Source organism: Sinocyclocheilus anshuiensis, unplaced genomic scaffold (genome assembly GCF_001515605.1).
Source record: "Sinocyclocheilus anshuiensis isolate Anshui unplaced genomic scaffold, SAMN03320099.WGS_v1.1 scaffold1423, whole genome shotgun sequence".
NCBI classification, from domain to species: Eukaryota; Metazoa; Chordata; class Actinopteri; order Cypriniformes; family Cyprinidae; genus Sinocyclocheilus; species Sinocyclocheilus anshuiensis.
The window spans coordinates 72,859-92,761 of NW_015536552.1; the positions used below are offsets into that span (position 1 = coordinate 72,859).

At 36.3% G+C, this 19,903-nt stretch overlaps 1 protein-coding gene across 3 annotated transcripts; it reads left to right on the forward strand.

The window, feature by feature from the left end:
- The first annotated feature begins 3,527 nt into the window (after positions 1–3,527).
- On the forward strand, positions 3,528–19,078 carry LOC107700918 (dual specificity tyrosine-phosphorylation-regulated kinase 4-like). 3 transcript variants are annotated; one of them, XM_016502782.1, is made up of 14 exons: positions 3,529–4,182; positions 7,144–7,227; positions 10,165–10,308; positions 11,033–11,174; positions 11,367–11,530; positions 12,342–12,478; positions 13,933–14,073; positions 15,130–15,268; positions 15,890–15,971; positions 16,294–16,466; positions 16,782–16,842; positions 17,276–17,405; positions 17,500–17,660; positions 17,946–19,078. In XM_016502782.1, the coding sequence occupies exons 1-14, from the start codon at positions 4,111–4,113 to the stop codon at positions 18,212–18,214; spliced, it is 1,899 nt and encodes a 632-aa protein (XP_016358268.1). In that variant the 5' UTR covers positions 3,529–4,110; the 3' UTR covers positions 18,215–19,078. The 3 variants fall into 3 exon arrangements, with proteins under 3 accessions (XP_016358278.1, XP_016358268.1, XP_016358259.1); XM_016502773.1 differs by having other exon boundaries at positions 3,530–4,182; positions 17,500–17,666; XM_016502792.1 differs by lacking the exon at positions 7,144–7,227 and having other exon boundaries at positions 3,528–4,182; positions 17,500–17,666.
- The last annotated feature ends 825 nt before the right edge of the window (positions 19,079–19,903 follow it).

Genomic DNA, 19,903 nt, shown 5'->3' on the forward strand with positions numbered 1-19,903 from the left:
AGAGTCAGAGGAACAGGAGAGTTCAACCTGAGGTAAAGATTAGTGGAGTTCTGCCGACAGAATGTGCCGTCTCCTAAAATGTTCACCCCCTGTAGTAGTGCTAATGAATCATGGATAAGTGTACCTGCAACTCTAGATCAGCTAGATTGCAATTCAGCTTGTTTAGTGTATTTGTAAAAGTTGATGTTTTTGAAAATGTTTTGTTCACATTCCGCATTTTGTCTATTTACTTCTGTGTTCTGATTTATCTTAGTATGACTGAGAATGCAAATGTGATATTTTAAATGCAAAGTGATCACTTGTCTTTAGTTTACAAGTGAGACACGGGTTACATTAGGTTACATAGAAACCTCTATAATTGCCTTACTGCCTGTTGTGAAGAACTGTCTAGGTCTAATTACCTGTTGCTTAAACGAGTAGTTCATCCAAAATGCTCTCAGGACACATTAATGCTATTCTTCACAATGCATAAAAGGTATTACCTAGCAAAATGTCCATCTTGCTATTTACATTTAGTCATTTAGCAGACGTTTTTATCCAAAGCGACTTACAAATGAGGACAATGAAATTAAAAAAAAATTGTACATACAGTGGCTGGTGACAAGTGGCTGCACTTTGAGAAAAAGTGTGCAAAAACTGAACCCTTAGGGGTACAACAGCTTGTCACTGGGGCAGTACCCTTGAAAGAATAGTAACCTTAAAGGCACCACTAAAAGTTGCATTTTAGTACCTTAGAGTAATAATATTACCTTGTACATAGGTACTACTGTGAACCTTCTAGGGGTATAAAAATTATGGTTCAATGATGTCCCATAAACACACACATTTTTCCACATTTCTGAGTGTGTGTCAAGCTCCGGAAAAGTACCATAATAACTTTCAGTTTGTTTCTCAGTAAGTTATCATATGTATTTGGAAGACTAGTTTACGAGTCATATGGGCTACTTTCATATTACTGTTTTGTCCTTTTTGGAGCTTGACTGCAGCAGTCATCATACACTTTCATACGGAGCAGTCTGGAAAGTCTGCTACTTCTAGACTATTTCTAATTACTTTTATGTTCCATGAAAAAAGGCTAAATTTTTTCAAAATTAAGGGGAGTGGATGGTGACAGAGTTTTCATTTTTAGGTGAATCTTTCAAAGACAAACATTTTGGATCAAAGTGTTGAGATGATCAAAGGATTCCTGACTCAGCCTTATTTAAAAAACTGATCAGGTCTCTCTGGCATTTTCTGTGCTGTATAAGGCCTTCATAATCATAGTCATTAATTAAATACTTACTTCTAATGAAATCATTTACCAAAGTGAGTAAATGGTACTTCAAATGGCTGATTATAGAATCCAAATAAGCAGTCTATCACCTTCTAATCATTACTACATCCACAGCAGTGAACGTTGAGTATTAGTATTTACCTCACACGTTTCCATGACTGGTTTCAGTCATGCAGGACTGTTATTTTCTTAATAAAGGAGCCTTGAATGGGATGGACCAGAGATGCTGGCAGGCTGATGAGGATTTGGCTGGGAAAGAGGTGTCATGCATGTGCCCTCTCTGAGCTCCATTGTGCTGAATGAGCAATCCATCAGGAACAGTTCATCCCCATAGCTCACCATGATTACTATAGTGCCTCTGTGTTATGTAACATCAACACTAATCATAATCAGGCCTCTTTCCACTCCTCCCACCATAGTGAGAGTGTTTGTTCTTCTTTCTCACACCTTTGCCTCTCTCCTGATCTATCTCTGTCTTTTGAAACTAGTCTAGTTTGCTCTCTCAATAGTTACAGTAGAAATAGCTTCACCTAAAAATGAACACTGTCATTATTTACTCAACCTCATGTCTTTCCGAACACATTCTGTTTTCTATGGACTGCTTTTATAGTGTTTTTATATTCTGCAGGGGATGAACTGTTGTTGTATGGATCTATTTGAAAATTCTCCATCAAAATTCTACTTTTACTATGAAAAAACAACAGAATGTGTGTTTGGAAAGACATGAGATTGAATAAATAATGACAGAATGAACTTAGTCTTTGAACATTAATCCATATTCAGTGCATTTAGATTTGTTTTTCACTTAAGTAGACCAATTTAAAAAATACTCTTGGTATTCATAGGCGCACACACTATGTACAATATGTACAAATCCAATTCAAATGCCATGCACTGTGGTTTTGTTATGCTATGCATGCTTGTTTAAATTTTACAGGGTCAAAACTAAATGCACATCTCTTTTTCCCCATCCTATCACTGAATTTCAGAACTACGATCACTATTTTTTAGACCTAAATTAGTATAGACACAGGCTGCCTGAGTCTGACATTTGAGAAAGGTGGTTCGATAATAAGCCAACATACTGAGTCATGTTGTATCAGGTACAGTGCAGCTTCCGCCTCTGCTTGTTACATGTGAGCCGAGCTAGTCTATAGGGAATAGGTGTGAAAAAAAGTGTCAACTTGCTACCTTCTATATTTGCCATTTATGAAGGCTTGAAGTGTTTTGTATAGCTAGAATAATTCAAACTGTGTTCAGTAAAAGGGACTTTTGATGATAATTCAAGTAAGATAAATACAAAATAGATATAAAATTAATACAAATAAGATACAGTTTTTTTTTTAAATATATATATCATTAAACATAATCTATCACTAGTATAGTTTACAGCCATCCATTTTTGCAATCTGTATGTATCTGTTGTAGGCAGACTTAGGGGCTCTTCACACATTCTCACTTTCCCACTGAGATTTTTTAATTGGTTGGACTATGGAAACATGCAGACTAATATTTTGTGCCAATGCCTGGCACCAACACACCATGTCAACTTAAAAACAGTTAAGCTATTAAAAACTCATCTCACATCCCCAATGTGATAGTAGGTAGTCTACTCTGCGCTTCAATGGTAGGAAAATCCGATTGCTCCAGGAGCATGTTTATTAGTTTTAAAAATATATTATTTGTAATTAATATATTGTTTAATATTGACATATATATTTTACTAATATTATAATTGTGCTTATTTTTCTGTTATAATTATCTTTGGATAAATAATAACACTTAATTAAATGTAGGCCTAATATTATACCTTATTCACTTACATATTTATAACCCATTATTGATGTTTATTTATTTATTGTAAGCAAAGGTGTTAGGGGGTTAGGTGACTAACATTTGGCTGGTTGTGTGATCTCGACATGCAGGGACAGCCTTTGTGTACAATAAAATCGCTTTATTTACACCGCTCCGTCTTCATTTTTCATCTAAACACATTTGTCAACAGTACTAATAATTTTTAGGTGTAAAAATTTACTTTTTTTTTTACTAATGCAACTACTCGATCTCCTGTTCAAATCAAAGCCTAATTAATCACGGAGTTAATAAGGTTGAGTGATGGGCGTTATTAGCTCTTGGCTCGCCCGCTGCTCTTCTGACATTTTGAAATACACAGGGCTTTGGGAATGACGATGTACTTACTGATAGGCGTTATTTATTGGGGTCCCATCGTTCGTTGACAGATGGAAACTTAAAGAGAGAGCAGTAAACAGATAGTGGCGAAGGCGGTGCCCTTGCATACTGAAAGCTCGTGTCAAAGCGAGGAAATTGTGAGCGGAGGCACTCGCGCGGCAGGAGCACACTAAAATCTCATGCCTGCGAGCCGGTTGTGTTATTAGAGGCTGGCTTGTGCAGCTGCACATTCGGACATTGTGCCATAACTGTCCTGGATTGCCACTTTAGGAGCGCCTTGACTTGGCAAACAAATGCAGTGTGCTAGGATGGAAGGAATATGGGTTCAGTGATAGGTAAGCGCACGTAAACAAATCTATAGAGTGCAGGTCGGCTGGAAAACCTGTCAGGTGGCATATCTCGGGACATACACGTCAAGTGGAGCAGAGGGACGGCTTGCCTCTTTCCGTTAATCTCTTGCTGACGAAAGCTTTTCAACCCCTCTCCGCCTCATCGGGAAACACTTCATTTCGCGAAGTTCTCGCTGCTATTTTCCAGTGCTGGCAGAACGGGTTCCGGTGTCTTGCAGAATTCTTAAGATGCACATACAAGTTGCCTACTGGATTTAATAACGAACGCGTTCTTTCTTTCTTTCTTTCTCATGCCTTATGCGTTGTGACTTGGATGTGTTAAATATCCACGTGTCAAAAAGCGACATGTTTCCTGAAATTAATAACAAGGTAATGTATGAAGACTAGCAGTTTATGCCTTCCCTCGCATGCATTTACGATTACGCTTGTTTAAAGCTATTAAAAATGTATATTTGCTACATATTTATCTTACTGTATTGATTGTACTGAAGTTTGCTATTATTATGAAACAAGTTTTAAACATTATACATTCATAGCATGAAATAATTTACGCATGTGTATGTTTTTATTAGATGGATATTTTAAACGATATTATCCTTTGCAGGTAGCCTACGCCTTTTAAAATGTAGCCATACCATGGTAAGCACAGTTTATATAATAGCCTACCAAGTTAATATAATAGCCATAATAAAATGCTGAGAAATATTTTAGATTAAATTTTATTTCAATTATATGTATGTTATAATATGTTGTTTTTACTTTTATTATTATTATTATTATTATTATTTTTACATATATAACCTATGTATAGGCTTTTTAGAAGCAGAAAATGTGGTTACCATGGTAATTTTGTAAGGGACTATTAAAGAACTTCCTCACGTTGTTTTATTTGGTTATTTGCTTAGATTTCATTGCACTTCGCCTTCAAAGAATCGTAACTCACAGTAACACGAGTCTATTTGATTGCGTTCCGTTCTGTTTATTTTCGGTTTTATTGATGATAAAGTTTAGAGTGCAAGGTTACAATAAATTATGTAAGTCCCAGTCTTCTATTCATCCTATCACTCCATCATTGAGATTTATCCCAGCGCTATGTATAATGAAGTGAATTGCATTGACAGCTGTATTGTTCTGTTCTGTTCTGTCAAAGATTGTTATTAAAAACACCTTGCACCTTATGAGTATATTTGGTCTGAACATGTGATGCTTAAAAAACCTCAAGCCAGTGTCTAAGTATGAACCATCGATCCTTTAAGGTGGCTGTCAGCAAATGATTCAGTATAAGCTCTAAGTTACTATGATAGGCATTAAGAGTCCTGAGTATTAAGAACGGATATGATTTTTGAGCCTTTCGGGGGGGTGGTTTGGGTTTCACCAACCATAGTTTCTTCTTTATTGGGGTGACCTAAATCCTCTATTGGTCTGTCTGTGTATGTGATACCAAAATGAGCAAAAACCATTGTTGGTGGGCTTAAACATCAATCTGTGTGTTAAAATAGCATATGGGATATAAAATTGGGCAAACTGTAGTGTGAAAGTCATTGGTTTAGCTCTCAGTAGGACCTACATTCTTAAAAATAAAGTTTCCACAAGGGTGTTTTCACAGTGATATCATAGAAAAAACATGAACCTTTCAGTGATCTGTTATCATGACAACCGTTTTTCTTAGTGTGAAGAGAATTTGAATAATCTAAAGAATCTTTTTCCGCTATAAAGAATTTTTGTGGAATGGAAAGCTCCCATGAATGTTAAAGGTTCTTCATGGGACCATTGATGCAAATAAATACATTTTATTTTTCATGGAACCATAGAAAGAACCTTTATTTTTTTAAAGAGTTTATTTTAGGGATGTATTCTGGCCAATAATTATTTTTGTGATTTTTAAAATTCTATAATATTCATTTTTTAAATATAAATTAGAATAAAAAATTAAAATCAAGTGTTTTAAATGCTACAATCGAATTTAGCCATCACAACATTAAATGTAAGCATTAAAAATTGATATTAATTTTGAGATTTGCTAAACGGTGTTATTAAATAGTCAGTGTTTTTAAAGATTAACTTTAAGTAAGCCTTCAATGATGGCAAAAGTAATCTACATGTAAAAATGAGAAATTATCATGCACAGTTAAATATCCAATATCAACCAATACTGTAGAAAATCTGAAATAGTGTTTTCTTGTTCTCCAATAATTTTTGTTTTATTTACAACTTAAAAAAAAAAATTTTTTTTAACGGTGTGGTACCAATTGTGCATCTCTAATCAGAAAAAATGTCAAATCACCCAAGGAATGAATATGATTTTTCAAGCATTTTATTGGCAAATGAAGCTGACCGATAAGTATCTATCTCACCCTTGCATTGTGCACTGACCCACATTTGTACCACAAAGCCCTTGGTCCTGAACATGTTGGTGTTAATATTTGAATGAGTGTTTTAAAGCCCGGGGCTCACATTGCACAGCTGACGGCACAGTCTAAGTGTAACACATTTTTACTGCCTGTTTTCTAAATGCATCTCTTTGTTGCTGCCACATTGGAGTCTATGTACTCTCTGATCCCTCATAAGCCAGTATGTACTTCGCTGCATGTGAATGAATGCAGTTAAGTCCCAACACATCAGGATGGCTAAACCCCCCCGCTGCTTGGCCAAAAACCGCCATATGTTTTAGACTCTGCAAATAATCACCCTTTGGATTAAGGGTATGAGAGCCACATAAGTCTCCAAGGTGTATATACACGCGAGATCATCCCATTGTCTGTATGTTACTTGGCCATTCTGTCTAACTTCTGCTACCAGCCCACCAATATCCTCTCTTTGTATCTCACCCCCCTCCCCCTCCACCCGAGAGGCTCTAAGTTTAGCTGGAGCTTTTCATCCGTCCTTATGCTGTCTGTCAACACTATTGACGCACGCTCCACCTGATTAAGATGGATGTAGGCCTGTTTCCTCATGTGTCTGCAATCATGACTGACTGTAGTCTTCGCAGGTCCCCTGATATCCTTGGTCGCTCAGCATTCGTGTTCAAGAGGAACATTAGTTAGTAGTTGATTGCTGTGAAGTACCAGTCTGCAAATCACGACCTGCCAATGTGGTCAAACTGCATCATGTGGGCATCATTGAAATGCTATTAATGTGCTTTTGAATTAAAAACATGCTAGCTTGGTGTATTGAACATGAGTCATCCACTGTGTTGAATAACACAGAGAGAGCGGAGATGAATTCTGGAGTTATATAGCCAGCATCCCACACGTATGACTGTGGATGTGGGTTGCGAGAGTGCGCCCACTCGTCACGCTCATGACATCTTTCCTCCGCTCTCTTTCACAGTCAGCCAGACCCGAGGCTTTCCCTCACCCCCACAGGTCTCAGGCCGAGAAAACAAAAATAGGACCCAACTGCACCTACTCACAGGTGAGACTATATTCATAGAGAAAATCATAAGCGGTTACTTAACAGTGATGATTCATTTGTATTGATTCGTGAAGGCTTTGTGAATCATTTTACTTTAAGGCTGACTCTGTCTGGCAGAAAAACTGTGAGATGGGTGCAGGGTGTTGTGAACAATTCGGTCCACCTGCTGAATAAAATCTGTCTAGGATGCAAAGCGATTTCATTGGCTGAAAGAAATTTTTAATGGATAATGACTGACTAGAAATCCTACAAAATAGCTATATGATATACACTACCATTCAAAAGTTTGGGATCGGTATTGCTTTAAAGAAATTAATTATTCAGCAAGAATGCATTAAATTGATCAAAAGTTACAGTAAAGACATTTATAATTTTAAAAGATTGTATTTCAAATACATGCTGCTCTTTTCAACTTTTCTCATCAAAGAATCCTGAAAAAAATTTATCATGTTTCCACAAAAATATAAAACAACAATTTTTAACATTGATGATAATAAGAGCAGCAAATCAGCATATTATGTTTTTTTTTAATTTAGCTAACATTTTGCAAGCTGAACACACAGCATGCTATTTATACATAATAAATCATATTATGTGATTTTACTTGATCAGGCATTATGAACGGCTACACCAAGAATCCAAAGCTGACTCAATTCCACGAGTGGACCGAATTGTTTGAGTCACCATAATCACTTTTGACACTGTGGAAAACACGTCCCTCCAATATTCAGATAATTGGTTGACTGATTATTATATTTTACAGTTGGCATCCTCTAATCTTGAATATTTGGTTATAAATACACATGGCTAAATATTTTAAGAAAATGTTTAAATTATAAACCATCTAACGTGACACAATCTATAGATATCTTAAAGGAGACATATTATGCCCCTTTTTACAATATGTAATATAAGTCTCTGGTGTCCCCAGAATGTGTCTGTGAAGCTTCAGCTCAAAATACTCCACAGATCATTTATTATATCATTTTGAAAATGCCTGTTTTGAGTGGAAGCAGCAAGACGCTGTTTTTTGGGCCTGTCTCTTTAAATGCAAACGAGCTGCTGCGCCCTGCCCCCTTTTCCAGAATAGAGCTGTGCCATTACAGCTGGTACCTGCTAAAAAAAAACATCTGTTTTGGTTATGATTATCATGTTTATCGCTCCGAAATCATGCGTTTTAAACCATATGAGTTTAAACTTATGATATAAGGTTTTCTGAGAGCACACCCGAAGCACACGGACAGAAAGCGGCCACCACACAGCATGTGAGTACCAAACTAAGTTCTCATTCACACACAGGTTTACGTTAAAAACATGAGTTGCAAAAAACAGTCGGTTATGTCTGTGAAGGTAAACAGCTGGGAAATAAATCGCATGTTTATTTTAGATCTGTGTGGCAGCAGCAATATACATTAAATAAATCAATAAATCCACTGCTCTCTTGTCTCCTCTGAGGCTGGGACTGTAAATAGTGTTCTGTGCTCGTCTGTGCAGCCAAAGACAGAACAGTTCGCATGTTTCGCTCAAACTTTCGCCATGGCATTAAAACTGGTACACCGTTGTCGCTTGCAAAATCAAATGACGGCGCCATGGGTGTAAACTTACAGATTAAGGGGCGGTAATATTATAATGAGATCCTTTTGCCACGTCACCAAGGGAGCGAAATCAGACGCGCTCATTTTCTCAGACGCTTGCAGAAAAAGGCTTCCCAAAACAAAGTTACTAGGTTAATCTTTTTCACGTTTCCTTGGTTGGTAGATGCACTGGAGACCTGATTATAGCACTTAAAACCTGGAAAAGTCAGTTTTTCATGATATGTCACCTTTAAAGGTGAAGTGTCTGTAATTTCCGTGACACCAATAAACAGCAGTATTTACGAGATATGTTGCACAAAAACTTCTGGGAGCAGTTACTTTATGTAGTGACTCAAATGATTCAGTAAATCAGAAACAATCTAAACAAAATGATTCGCTAAATTAATTGGACTTCCCAACACTATTGCTCAACATTTTTTGGCTTAAATATACAAACCTTCATTTAGCTGATGTGTGAATAGGTCCTTCCTTTGTTTGCCGCTATATATAGATGACAATAGATGATCCCTCCAAGCACCTATGGAAAGCCTCGTGTTAAATCTTTCATGTTGAGTGTGAAATGACCCCCTAACAGTTGTCATTAACTAAAAGCAATCTCTTCACAGGTGATAACAGCTGCTCATAATAAAGTGCTTGGCATAGTGCCTCTGAATGTGGAAATCTGTTGATTCGTTTGTGGTTTTAGCACACAGCTGCGGTACCTGAACGGTGCACGTTGTTTGCGCAGTCTACTGTATTCTCGTAGGTCTCTGCAGGTGCCCCTATGCTATATTTAGCTTCTGTTTCTATGCATCATGATCAAGCTGGCAGATGCCGCAGTATCCCCAGAACATATGAGACTGAATATCGCATCTATCTATAGACACACTTGCTCTTTTTTTCAGCCCAGAAGTTTGTCGAGCACTGGCTTTGAACCGTGAGTTGGGGAAAACCTGCAAGCTATGAACGAGCCCCTCCCTTGTGCAGTGCCCTACATTTGTTTCATAGCGAGGGAACCTTTCATCTCCTTCCATAAGAATATATTGACAAAAAGGAACTGTGTAGAGAAAATCTGTATCATTCGCTCTTACTACGCCCCAAATGTAAGATTTAGAGTGTATATTCGTTCCCTCTGATGGGGTTGTGATAGACTGCTGTATCACTGCTTTTGTCCCCACCTCGGTCTCAACCGCCGCTGAAATTCCATCCTCTACACAGGGGGTCCGGTTCACTGGGGCCATTGGCCACTAGCCTTGTGTGAATCTCACATATCTTTCCCCCTGTTTGGTCCTTGTTACTGATTTGTAGAGTTTTTCATGTTGAACAGTACTTAGTTAAGAGTATTGTATCTTTTGTTTTTTAGAAGTGTGGGACGGGGGTTGGTACATTGCCCCAGCTTGAGGCTCCGGTCAAGCAAATTCTGGTGACCAATGGCAAACTTCTGCATTCGAATGGAACCTTACCCAGTATCGTCAAACAGTTGGTGCAAAGCACTCAAGGGAATCAGGTGGGATAACACTCAGAAAATGAAAATCCAGTTATCATCACTCACTCTCATGTCTACACAGTCCTCTATGACTTCTCTAGAACACAAAACAGGATTTTTTTTTATGCCGATTTCTTCCATATAACAACTGTTAACAGTAATCATATCTGTCAATCTCCAAAAATCACAAATGACCCATCAGAAATGGTGAGCGTGATTTGACCAAGTACAACATGTTCCTGGAACATTATTCCAATCAACCAATTAGAATTGAGGGATAACGTTTCAGGAAATGTCAGTTTTAGGCTTACAATCAGGACTAGGTGCTTCTACACCCTTGTTAATCAGCTATCATTTCCCTCTGATTTTAGGAATAAATTATGGGTAAGGTTAAGTTTAGGGGTAGGGATTGGGTTAAGTCTGTATTTTGGACAGTGATGTTGATCCAGGAACATGTCTTACTTGGCAAAATCACGGCGACCCATCAGAAATATCTCAAAATAGTCATACATGAAGTATGTTCCTCACAAAGCTATGGTTAGCTTTAAAACACTTGGAATATAGTGCCTAAGCCGTATAGACCATTCTTTGTATTTTTTTTTTCTGGGAGTTTTACAGAAAAAAAAACAGTAGTATATGGGTTTGGAATTAAATGAGTAAATAAATATATTTTTGAGTAAACAATTAATGTAATGGCTACATAAAGACCTTTTTTTCAGTCTGACTTCCATTTCTTGCAACACAGGAGGAGAGGCCGAGGCCGCAGTTTCCCAATCGCTTTGGTTCATCTGTGGAAAACCTCTCCGAATCCTTAACTAGGAGCATCATCAATAAGTTTGAGAAGATCAGGACATATGAGGGACAGAGGCTGCCTATGTCTCCAACAAGTATGAAATGCTCTGGATTTTTGTTTTATTTCATGTATTTTAAAAATTAATCAATCAAAAAAAAATTAATCAGTGCAATAATAACTGAAAATAGAATTAGACTGCCCTAATACTCTGGTATCTCTCTGGTTAATTGGGTTATATACAGGTATGTTCACTATTTATGCACGTCTTCCTTCATCTTCCAAACAGCGGCACTGAAGCACTTCCAGAACCAGCTAACAGAATTTGAGAAGGAGGAGATCATGGATTACTCTGAGATCTGGTATCTGGGTTTGGACACTAAGAAGATTGAGGGCTCCCAGGGATCCCCACAGAATTCAGGCTATGACGATGAGCATGGCAGCTACTTAAAGGTTAAATATGATTATATTACTTTTGCCTGCCTGTGTTATTTTAGTATCAGTGAGATTCTATTATAGTTTTCATTAATATTTTTAATTAGTTTTTATTTTCATATTTTCCATTTTAATTTTAATTTTAAAGTTAAAGTAATTTTGTTGTGTATGTGTTTTTTTTTAAATATGTCGATTATTTTGTATACATTTTATTTATCTTCTGGTTTTACTTTTCGTCATTTTAGGATGTTAGTTAACTTGAACTAAATGAAAATGAGAAATGTCGCTTTGGCAGCTACAGTAGCTGAAATAAAATAGGTTCAGGGTTTTTTTTAGATTTCCTTTTATTTCAGTTAACATTTATTTTATGGCTTCTGGCAAACAGCTTACTGGGTGACATACTGACCTCATTTTCAACTTCTTGATAAATGATGAAATTGCATTACAGCACGAGGCTGGCTAATTCAGCTACAGGCTGCCAGACTCTCATGTCTGCTGTCCCACCCCATCTTCCATGAATGTGCCTTTTCAGAAACACGTTCCTCAGGATCACTGGGCATTAGACTGCATGCCTTCAGGCTTGACGATTTAAACAGTCATACAGCAGGCATTTGCAGTCAAAACATGTAAACTGTGTCACATGTTGGACAGTCCAGATATGTGCCTCAGTGTTAGTCAAGATATAAACAAATGAGAAACATTTATGCATCTCAATATTACCATTGAGATGTTTCTCCAAGTAACAGGAAGTCTGCCACTGCAAAGGAGACGGAAATAATTATGCTGACCTGTTTGTCAGCTGACTCTGTCCTCTAAATACTCTGTGCAGGTCCTGCATGACCATATAGGCTATCGCTATGAAGTCCTTGAGGTGATTGGGAAAGGATCATTTGGCCAAGTCTGGAAATGTTTGGATCACAAGACAAATGAGATGGTGGCCATCAAGATCATTCGGAACAAGAAGAGGTAAAATGAACCTCCCGTCCATGCCTTCATTCTCATTCCCATGCAATCTTTGGTACAATCAGGGTCAGTGGCCCCTAGGGGGTCTGTGGTTGTACTGCCAGCGGGGTCTGTCAATTATTGTTTGATTTGTTGATGTTAATTAAAAAATAATTACATTTCTTTAATTAAAATAATATTAGGGTATTAATAAAGTTAAACTTAAGAGGCAAAACTTTAGCCAAATCTTTTACTGTCCCCATTAAAATTAGAAATAGCAATGAAAATATGCACAATATTGAAGACCCCTGCCTTAGTAAAATAAGCCTTTTCACTCTTCTCTTAATAAGGCCATCAAAAGGTCTTTAATCAGCGCTTAACTGGGTAATAGCTTACACTGGACTTGATACACTGAAGGGTGTTAAAAGGTATCTGTTTTGTATCGCATTACGTGTCTGGGCAGAACTGATCTCATGCCCTTCAACTGCCTTCACACCTGCTTTGACTGATGCTTTAACTTTAAACCCTCTAAAAATGCAGAGCTCAGTGCTGAATACTGTAATACTGCTCTGAATTTGCTTTCAAGAGTCTCTCAGGTTTTATTCGTCATGTGTGTATATATATATATATATATATATATATATATATATATACAATATTTGCATACAAAATTAGCTAGAAAGGCCATACATTTCACATGTCTACAGTAATCCAAATACATATGAAAATGCATCTTTTTCTCTGCATTTTGGCTTTCTGTCCACTCTGAGACATTGTTTTTGTCCTGCGAAAACTGAGCTTTTTGAAGACGCTCTCCCATGTGAATATCCCATGTGTGCAGTTTTCACATTGTAGTGTGGAAATTATGCATGTTTAACCATGTGCCACATATTGTATGTTTAGACCAGTATTGTGCCTGCTATTCACTTTCACAGTGTTATAGAAATTTACTTTACAATTGCTGTCCCGTGGCAAAACATGAAGACAGTTGTATTTTAGACCACACATATAATGGTGCTTCAGTGTGACCTGGACGCATCAATGAATGGTGAGATATTTTGCTAAAAAAATTATCTTGCCAGAAGAATAGTGTGAGAACTGTATCATCTCAGTGAGCTTTTATGCGGCTTTACGGATACACAGTAAGGTAAATTGAGCGTTTTTTTTACATTTCAGTATGGATGAGAAATGTTTGGAAACATGCTCTTGAAAACACTAGTGTGGACGGAGAGCGATTTGAAACGAAAACGCTGCTTTCAAATGTATCTGGATTAATGTAGCCTTAGCTTCTAAAATGTTGGCCATAGACTAAAGTAATATAAAACTGTAGTAATCCATTCAAACTACTTTTTCGAAACCATATGCAGTATATCATTGTAGAAACACTGTCTCGTTTGGAAAAACAGTACTAATAATCTGCATATTGATAACGTTAATATATATTAACTTCATTAAGTTATTTTTCTTGTGACCTTCAGGTTCCATCATCAGGCTCTTGTAGAGCTGAAGATCCTAGATGCCGTGCGGAGAAGAGACAGAGATAATTGCCACAATGTCATTCACATGAAGGAGTACTTCTACTTCCGCAACCACCTTTGCATCTCCTTCGAGCTGCTAGGGTGGGTGGAAAATACTGGAATCATTTAGATGGACACATAATCTATTTTAATTTATACTATTAACTTATATAGTAACTCATGTTAAACACGGGAGTCACGTACTGGACTTAAATAGAATACGTCCCTGTAACTACAGCTTATTTTAGACATCTATTTAAAGTGAATATAAAGCCATTTACTACCATATTTATGAGTGAAACTGGATATTCAATTAAAAACATATACAATTAATTTGAATTAATTGTAATTAATTACATTTATTTATTAATTTATATTTTTGTTAGTCCATTTTGATTTCATGTTGGCTTTAAGATTTCTAGTAGACCAGATATCCAAGGTAAAAACAGGTAAAAAAAATTATTTTGTTGCAGATCATCATATAAGTTATGATTCATTACTTAGATGTCACATTAGTTGTGATTTACCACCTGGGGTGGTGGTTTGTCCAGACAGTGGCCATATTTAGGTGTGAAGTGAGAGTTTCCCACTGAAGATCTTAAGGGCTCTGGGTAAAGTGATCAATTAAGTCGCTTTGCAGGAAAAGCAGCTTCATCTCTGGCAGCCTGACCTTTAGAGGACATCAGATGCGTCCTCCCCGTCTTTGGTTACCGTCACAGAATCCTTTAGTTAATGCCTTGATTAGGCCCCTATCTCTTTCCTTGCCCACTCATGGTGTGAAGTCTCCGATTACATTAGGCTCTTCACAGCTGCTGTTTTAGGCCTCCCTACTGCCAAAGATAATGACTTTCATGGGTTCCCTCTCAAATGGCTCTTTAGCATAATGCTTAGCGGTTAACACAGACTAATATTTTTATGGATGTGCTTAAAGACAGGAGGTTGTTGAGTGACAATGGATGTGTTTGTCCAAAGTTTCAGTGTGAGGAAGTGCCAAAAATGACTGTGCTGCCCTCTAGAGGCATTTAGATAAATGGCATACTGCCATTCTCTAATCTAATCCAAGGCCATACACAGTTCCCAAGGTATTAACCATTAACATCAATCTGTAACATTGTCACAGATGACTACATGTTAATTGTACCTCTTGTCTCCATACAGAGTGAACCTCTACGAGCTTATTAAGAAGAACAACTTCCAGGGCTTCAGTCTGGGGTTGATTCGACGTTTTGCTCACGCACTGCTCAAGTGCCTCCAGATGCTGCACAAAGAGAAGATCATCCACTGTGACCTTAAACCGGTAAACTGAAGTCTGTTAAAGTGTGAATCACCCCAAAATGAAAAGCTAAATACAAATAAATAAATAAAAAAAACTGATGTTTTAGGACTATTACAACATTAATAGACATTAAATTCAACAAGAATTTAAATGTGATGCACTATATATAGTAAATATACTGCCGTTCAAATGTTTGAGGTCAGGTGGGGTCTGATTTTTTTTTAACAAAATGAATATTTTTATTCATTAAGGATGCATTAAAAAATGATTTAAAAAAGTGACAGTGAAGGCATTTATAATGTTACAAAACAATTCACTTTCAAATAAATGCTGTTCTTTTGGAATTTCTATTCATCAAAGAGTCCTGCAAAAAAACGTATCACTGTTTCTACAATAATATTAAGCAGCACAACTGTTTTTAATATTGATAAGAAATGTTTCTTGAGCACCAAATCAGATTTCTGAAAGATGGGGATCAGGGACAGCCGTGGTCACAATTCACTTTCAAAGTTTGGAAAAGAGCAACTTGGACATTCAGCTAAATAGCTCCTTTAGCTGTTTTCAATTCAAATATAAGAGCATTCACCAGTGCAATGACCATTGTGACAAAACACCTGTAATCCTTTATTTTTGTCTTAATAGGAGAATATTCTCCTGTCCCAGAGGGGACAAGGAAACATTAAGGTTGTCGACTTTGGATCAAGCTGCTATGAGCAACAGAGAGGTAAGCATCAAACCCCTGTGTAATGAGCACAGTGATTTACACCATATGGGGCAATACCTAGCAAAATCTGCAATCAGTCGATTAGAAGCCATTGGCATAGATTTGGGAAGTGTTTTTTGCTGTCCTAACTATGCAGGATTTTTTTTTTATCATTTTATCATTTGCATTTAGAATAATTTTACCCTAGATTAAAACAAACGTGACCCGGCAATTGAGAAACAATGATTTAGTGCTATTTGATCCATTAAGCTAATTCATACTGTTAAAGTGTCATTGTTAAATCCATGTAGCTCTAATAAACCACTTGTATTCTCATCTACAGTGTACACTTACATTCAGAGCCGCTTCTACCGCTCACCAGAGGTGATTCTGGGCCATCCATACAGCATGGCAATAGACATGTGGAGTCTGGGCTGCATTTTAGCAGAGCTGTACACTGGCTATCCCCTCTTCCCAGGAGAGAGTGAAGTGGAGCAGATCGCCTGTATCATGGAGGTGAGAGACTGTATTAGCAATCAAAGAATTAGCTCACATTATGACTTTCTTTATTCTGTGAAACCATGCAGTTACAACTAATGGTGACTGGAGCTTCAACGCTTTAAAATGGATGCAAAAACAGCATAAAAGTGTCATAAAACCTTCACTCATAGTTTATTCTTATTGCATGAAAAAAGCATAGAAAAGAGTCTTCAAAGTCTTTGAAAGAGGCTTTGCATTCTGTGGATGAGAGTTGTTTAAATAACTTTGTGATTCTTTTGTAGTTATTTGAAATGCATTGGTTGCTGAACACAATCATTTTTGATTTTGCAGATTATGGGACTTCCTCCAAATGACTTTGTTCAAACGGCATCAAGACGGAGGTTATTTTTTGGTAAGATGACTAAGTACATGATTGCTTACCAATAAAGGTAACACTTTACGACAAGATTCCATTTATTGACATTAGTTAACTACATTAGTTACCATGAACTAACAATGAAAAATAATTCTAAAGCATTTATCAATCGTAGTTAATGTGTTTCAACATTTACTTGTACATTCTTAAAATCAAAAGTTAATATTATTTAATGGTCACGAGCTGACATAGACTAACAATGAGGGGTTGTATTTTTTATTAAATAACGTTAACAAAGATGAATAAATACTATAACAAATTAATTAGTCGTTATTAGTTCATTTTAGTTAGTGCATTAATTAATAAAACCGTGTAAAGTGTTATCCAAATAAAATGTAATTAAAAATTACTTTGTTAATGCTAATTTATTTATTTGATTGACGTCTTAATATTAAAATGTTCCAATCAGATTCCAAAGGTAACCCAAGGAATATCACCAACAGCAAAGGGAAGAAACGTCGACCCAACTCAAAAGATCTTGCCAGTGTGTTGAAGACCAATGATCCTCAATTTCTTGACTTCATTCGACGTTGCCTTGTGTATGTATAGTAAAGTATGATTTGATTTCATATTTATTATCACCATAACACACATAAACAGATTTTTTCAACCTGTATCATTGGGTTCTTGTAGGTGGGATCCAACAAAACGCATGACACCTGATGAAGGGTTGCAGCATGAATGGATCACAGAGGGACGTCTCAACAAGCTCCATCCTAAACCTCGGCCTATCCGGAAAGACATTGACAACAATTATGAATTCACTTACCGCAAAGCGACTTTAAACAGGACAGGCAAGGGTCAGAATATGTTCTTGTAAAGTAATGATTGCTTATAATTATTGGTAATGATATACAAGGGCTCTAAACATGTTTGGACATGCTGAAAAATGTGTGAATGTCTTGAATTAATGGATTTTTAATTAATAATTCTGAAATAAAATTACATAAAATGTTATATAATTATAATAATATATTTTAAAAATATATTAATATTTAATTTAATGTAACATAATTACATTAATTATTTTTATTAATTTACTATGCATAATATAATTGATATCTTTTATCTTTCTATAGCTGATAAATCTGGTTCTGATGACAAACTTAAGAGGGTCAGTGACACTTCAAGCAAAGGAGGCAAGATGGCATCAGAAGAGCGTCTGCGTCCTATAGGAGCATCAGCCGATGAAGAAAAGAGTGAAGATACAGGCAAAAATGTGAGCAAAGACAGCACGTCGGACTCGAGTGGAGAGCGGTCCGTTCAGATCATCATCAAACCTCAGACAGGCTCAAGCACTGACTCTTCAGAAGGACAGGAGCCTCAGTTTCTCCCTCCTCTTGTATAACACCCTAAAGAAAAGAACGAGTAATGTTTTTATAGCATATGGTTTATACTTCAGCCGCTTGGTCTGGACTTACCTATTGTGCAGCTTAGACAGTTTGACTTGTTGTATGGCAAAAAGTACAAAACGTCAAACACATTATTTATTTCTAACTCATGGTCTGTAAAGTTGCGGTCACACTAGAGTTTGAGCATCCAAAATTAATTTGTGACTAATTTTGGCAAGAGGATATGATGCTTGTAAGGCTTCTGTTTTTCACAAACTAAAATAAAATAAAAAATAACATAAAATAAAATAAATAAATAGAGCCTCTATATATCGTCTAGTGTGACCACATCTTCACTCTCCAGTCTAGAGGAATTAGATTAGTGGTCAAAGAGCGGTAGTCTGTGTTTTGACTATTCAAATGATTTATTGATTTCTAAGTAAAGTGAATAATTTGGTGCTTGTGATGTGTTTTGAAAGGATTATTACTATGAGATTGTTTGTAACACTGGCATATTTTGCTGAGCATCATGTTTATTGGGTCTAGTGTGCTTTTTCATTTTTTGTTTCAAAACATCAAAGCTTTTAGCAATGTCATTAATAGAGCTCAGGGTAAACTTGAGTTCCAAAGCTGCTTTATTGTGCAATATTACTGCATGAATTAACGGTGTTTGTATGTTTTGTTGTCGTTTGCCAGGTTTTTTTATCGTTTCTATGAGTTGGTAAGCTGTCGTGCAGTAATTACTGAGCCAAAGACATTTATCACATACATTTTTGTTCTAAAGAAACACATCCTCAGACTAAATCTGACGGAAAGCACACTAGATCATCCAAATGTGCACAATACTTGTGTGATTGAATTGATGATGACTGATAATGATGGCAATGCTGTTGATGATGATGGTTATGATTATTATGATTTAGATTTAGAGGGAAGGTCAAGAATGTTGACGTTTAAAGTAAAATTAGTGGATCATTGTATGTTTATACAAAATTAAAATACAACATTTTATGGATTGTAATAGTATATTTTCCTGTATATAGAGTTCTTAAGGTAAATACCATGCACCCTGTGTGGATGTCACCAAGTCATGTAAACATTAGACAAGGTTTTACTTGTTCTTATATTGTTTATCTGTTATAATAGAAAAAGAGATTTTTACTACCATGTGCTATATCTCTCCTTTGTTGATTCTTGACCATTTAGTTTATGGGATTTTAGAAGAAAGTCTTGGATCAAGGGTGTTAGGTAGTGCCTTTCAGTATTATAATTAAATATTTTAAATTGTCTCCTGAAAAATGTCTGTAAAATACTGTCATACCCATGACAATAAAGATGTAATAGTCCTAACCGTACTGAATGTGATTTTTTTTTAATGCAAAACTTGGTTTGAGCTTGACTTATTTATTCAATATAATTTATTTAGCCCAAAATGTACTTTATAAGTTTATCAAGGGGATTTTTATTCATTACTACATTCATATTAAAACTCGATGTTATTATAATGTAGCTACTAAAACTATAGCGATTTTTTAAGTATTTTGGAAAAGTTGGATAATAACTTGTGTTTTTCTGCTGTGTAGCGGATATACTGCATTTAAACAATAAAATAAGTACAAAAAATAACTTTTACATATTTTATATGTTGATTTGATAAGTTTAACGTTACCTCTGATGTAAACAACTCGTAATGTTAGTGCAAAGAG

Excerpts from the sequence above, each read along its gene's own strand:
- LOC107700918 (XM_016502773.1), top strand. The coding sequence starts at position 4,111 with ATGCGTTGTGACTTGGATGTGTTAAATATCCACGTGTCAAAAAGCGAC. Across the intron at positions 15,269-15,889 it reads TCCACTGTGACCTTAAACCG|GAGAATATTCTCCTGTCCCA; the intron begins GTAAACTGAAGT and ends TTGTCTTAATAG. Across the intron at positions 17,406-17,499 it reads TTCATTCGACGTTGCCTTGT|GTGGGATCCAACAAAACGCA; the intron begins GTATGTATAGTA and ends GGGTTCTTGTAG.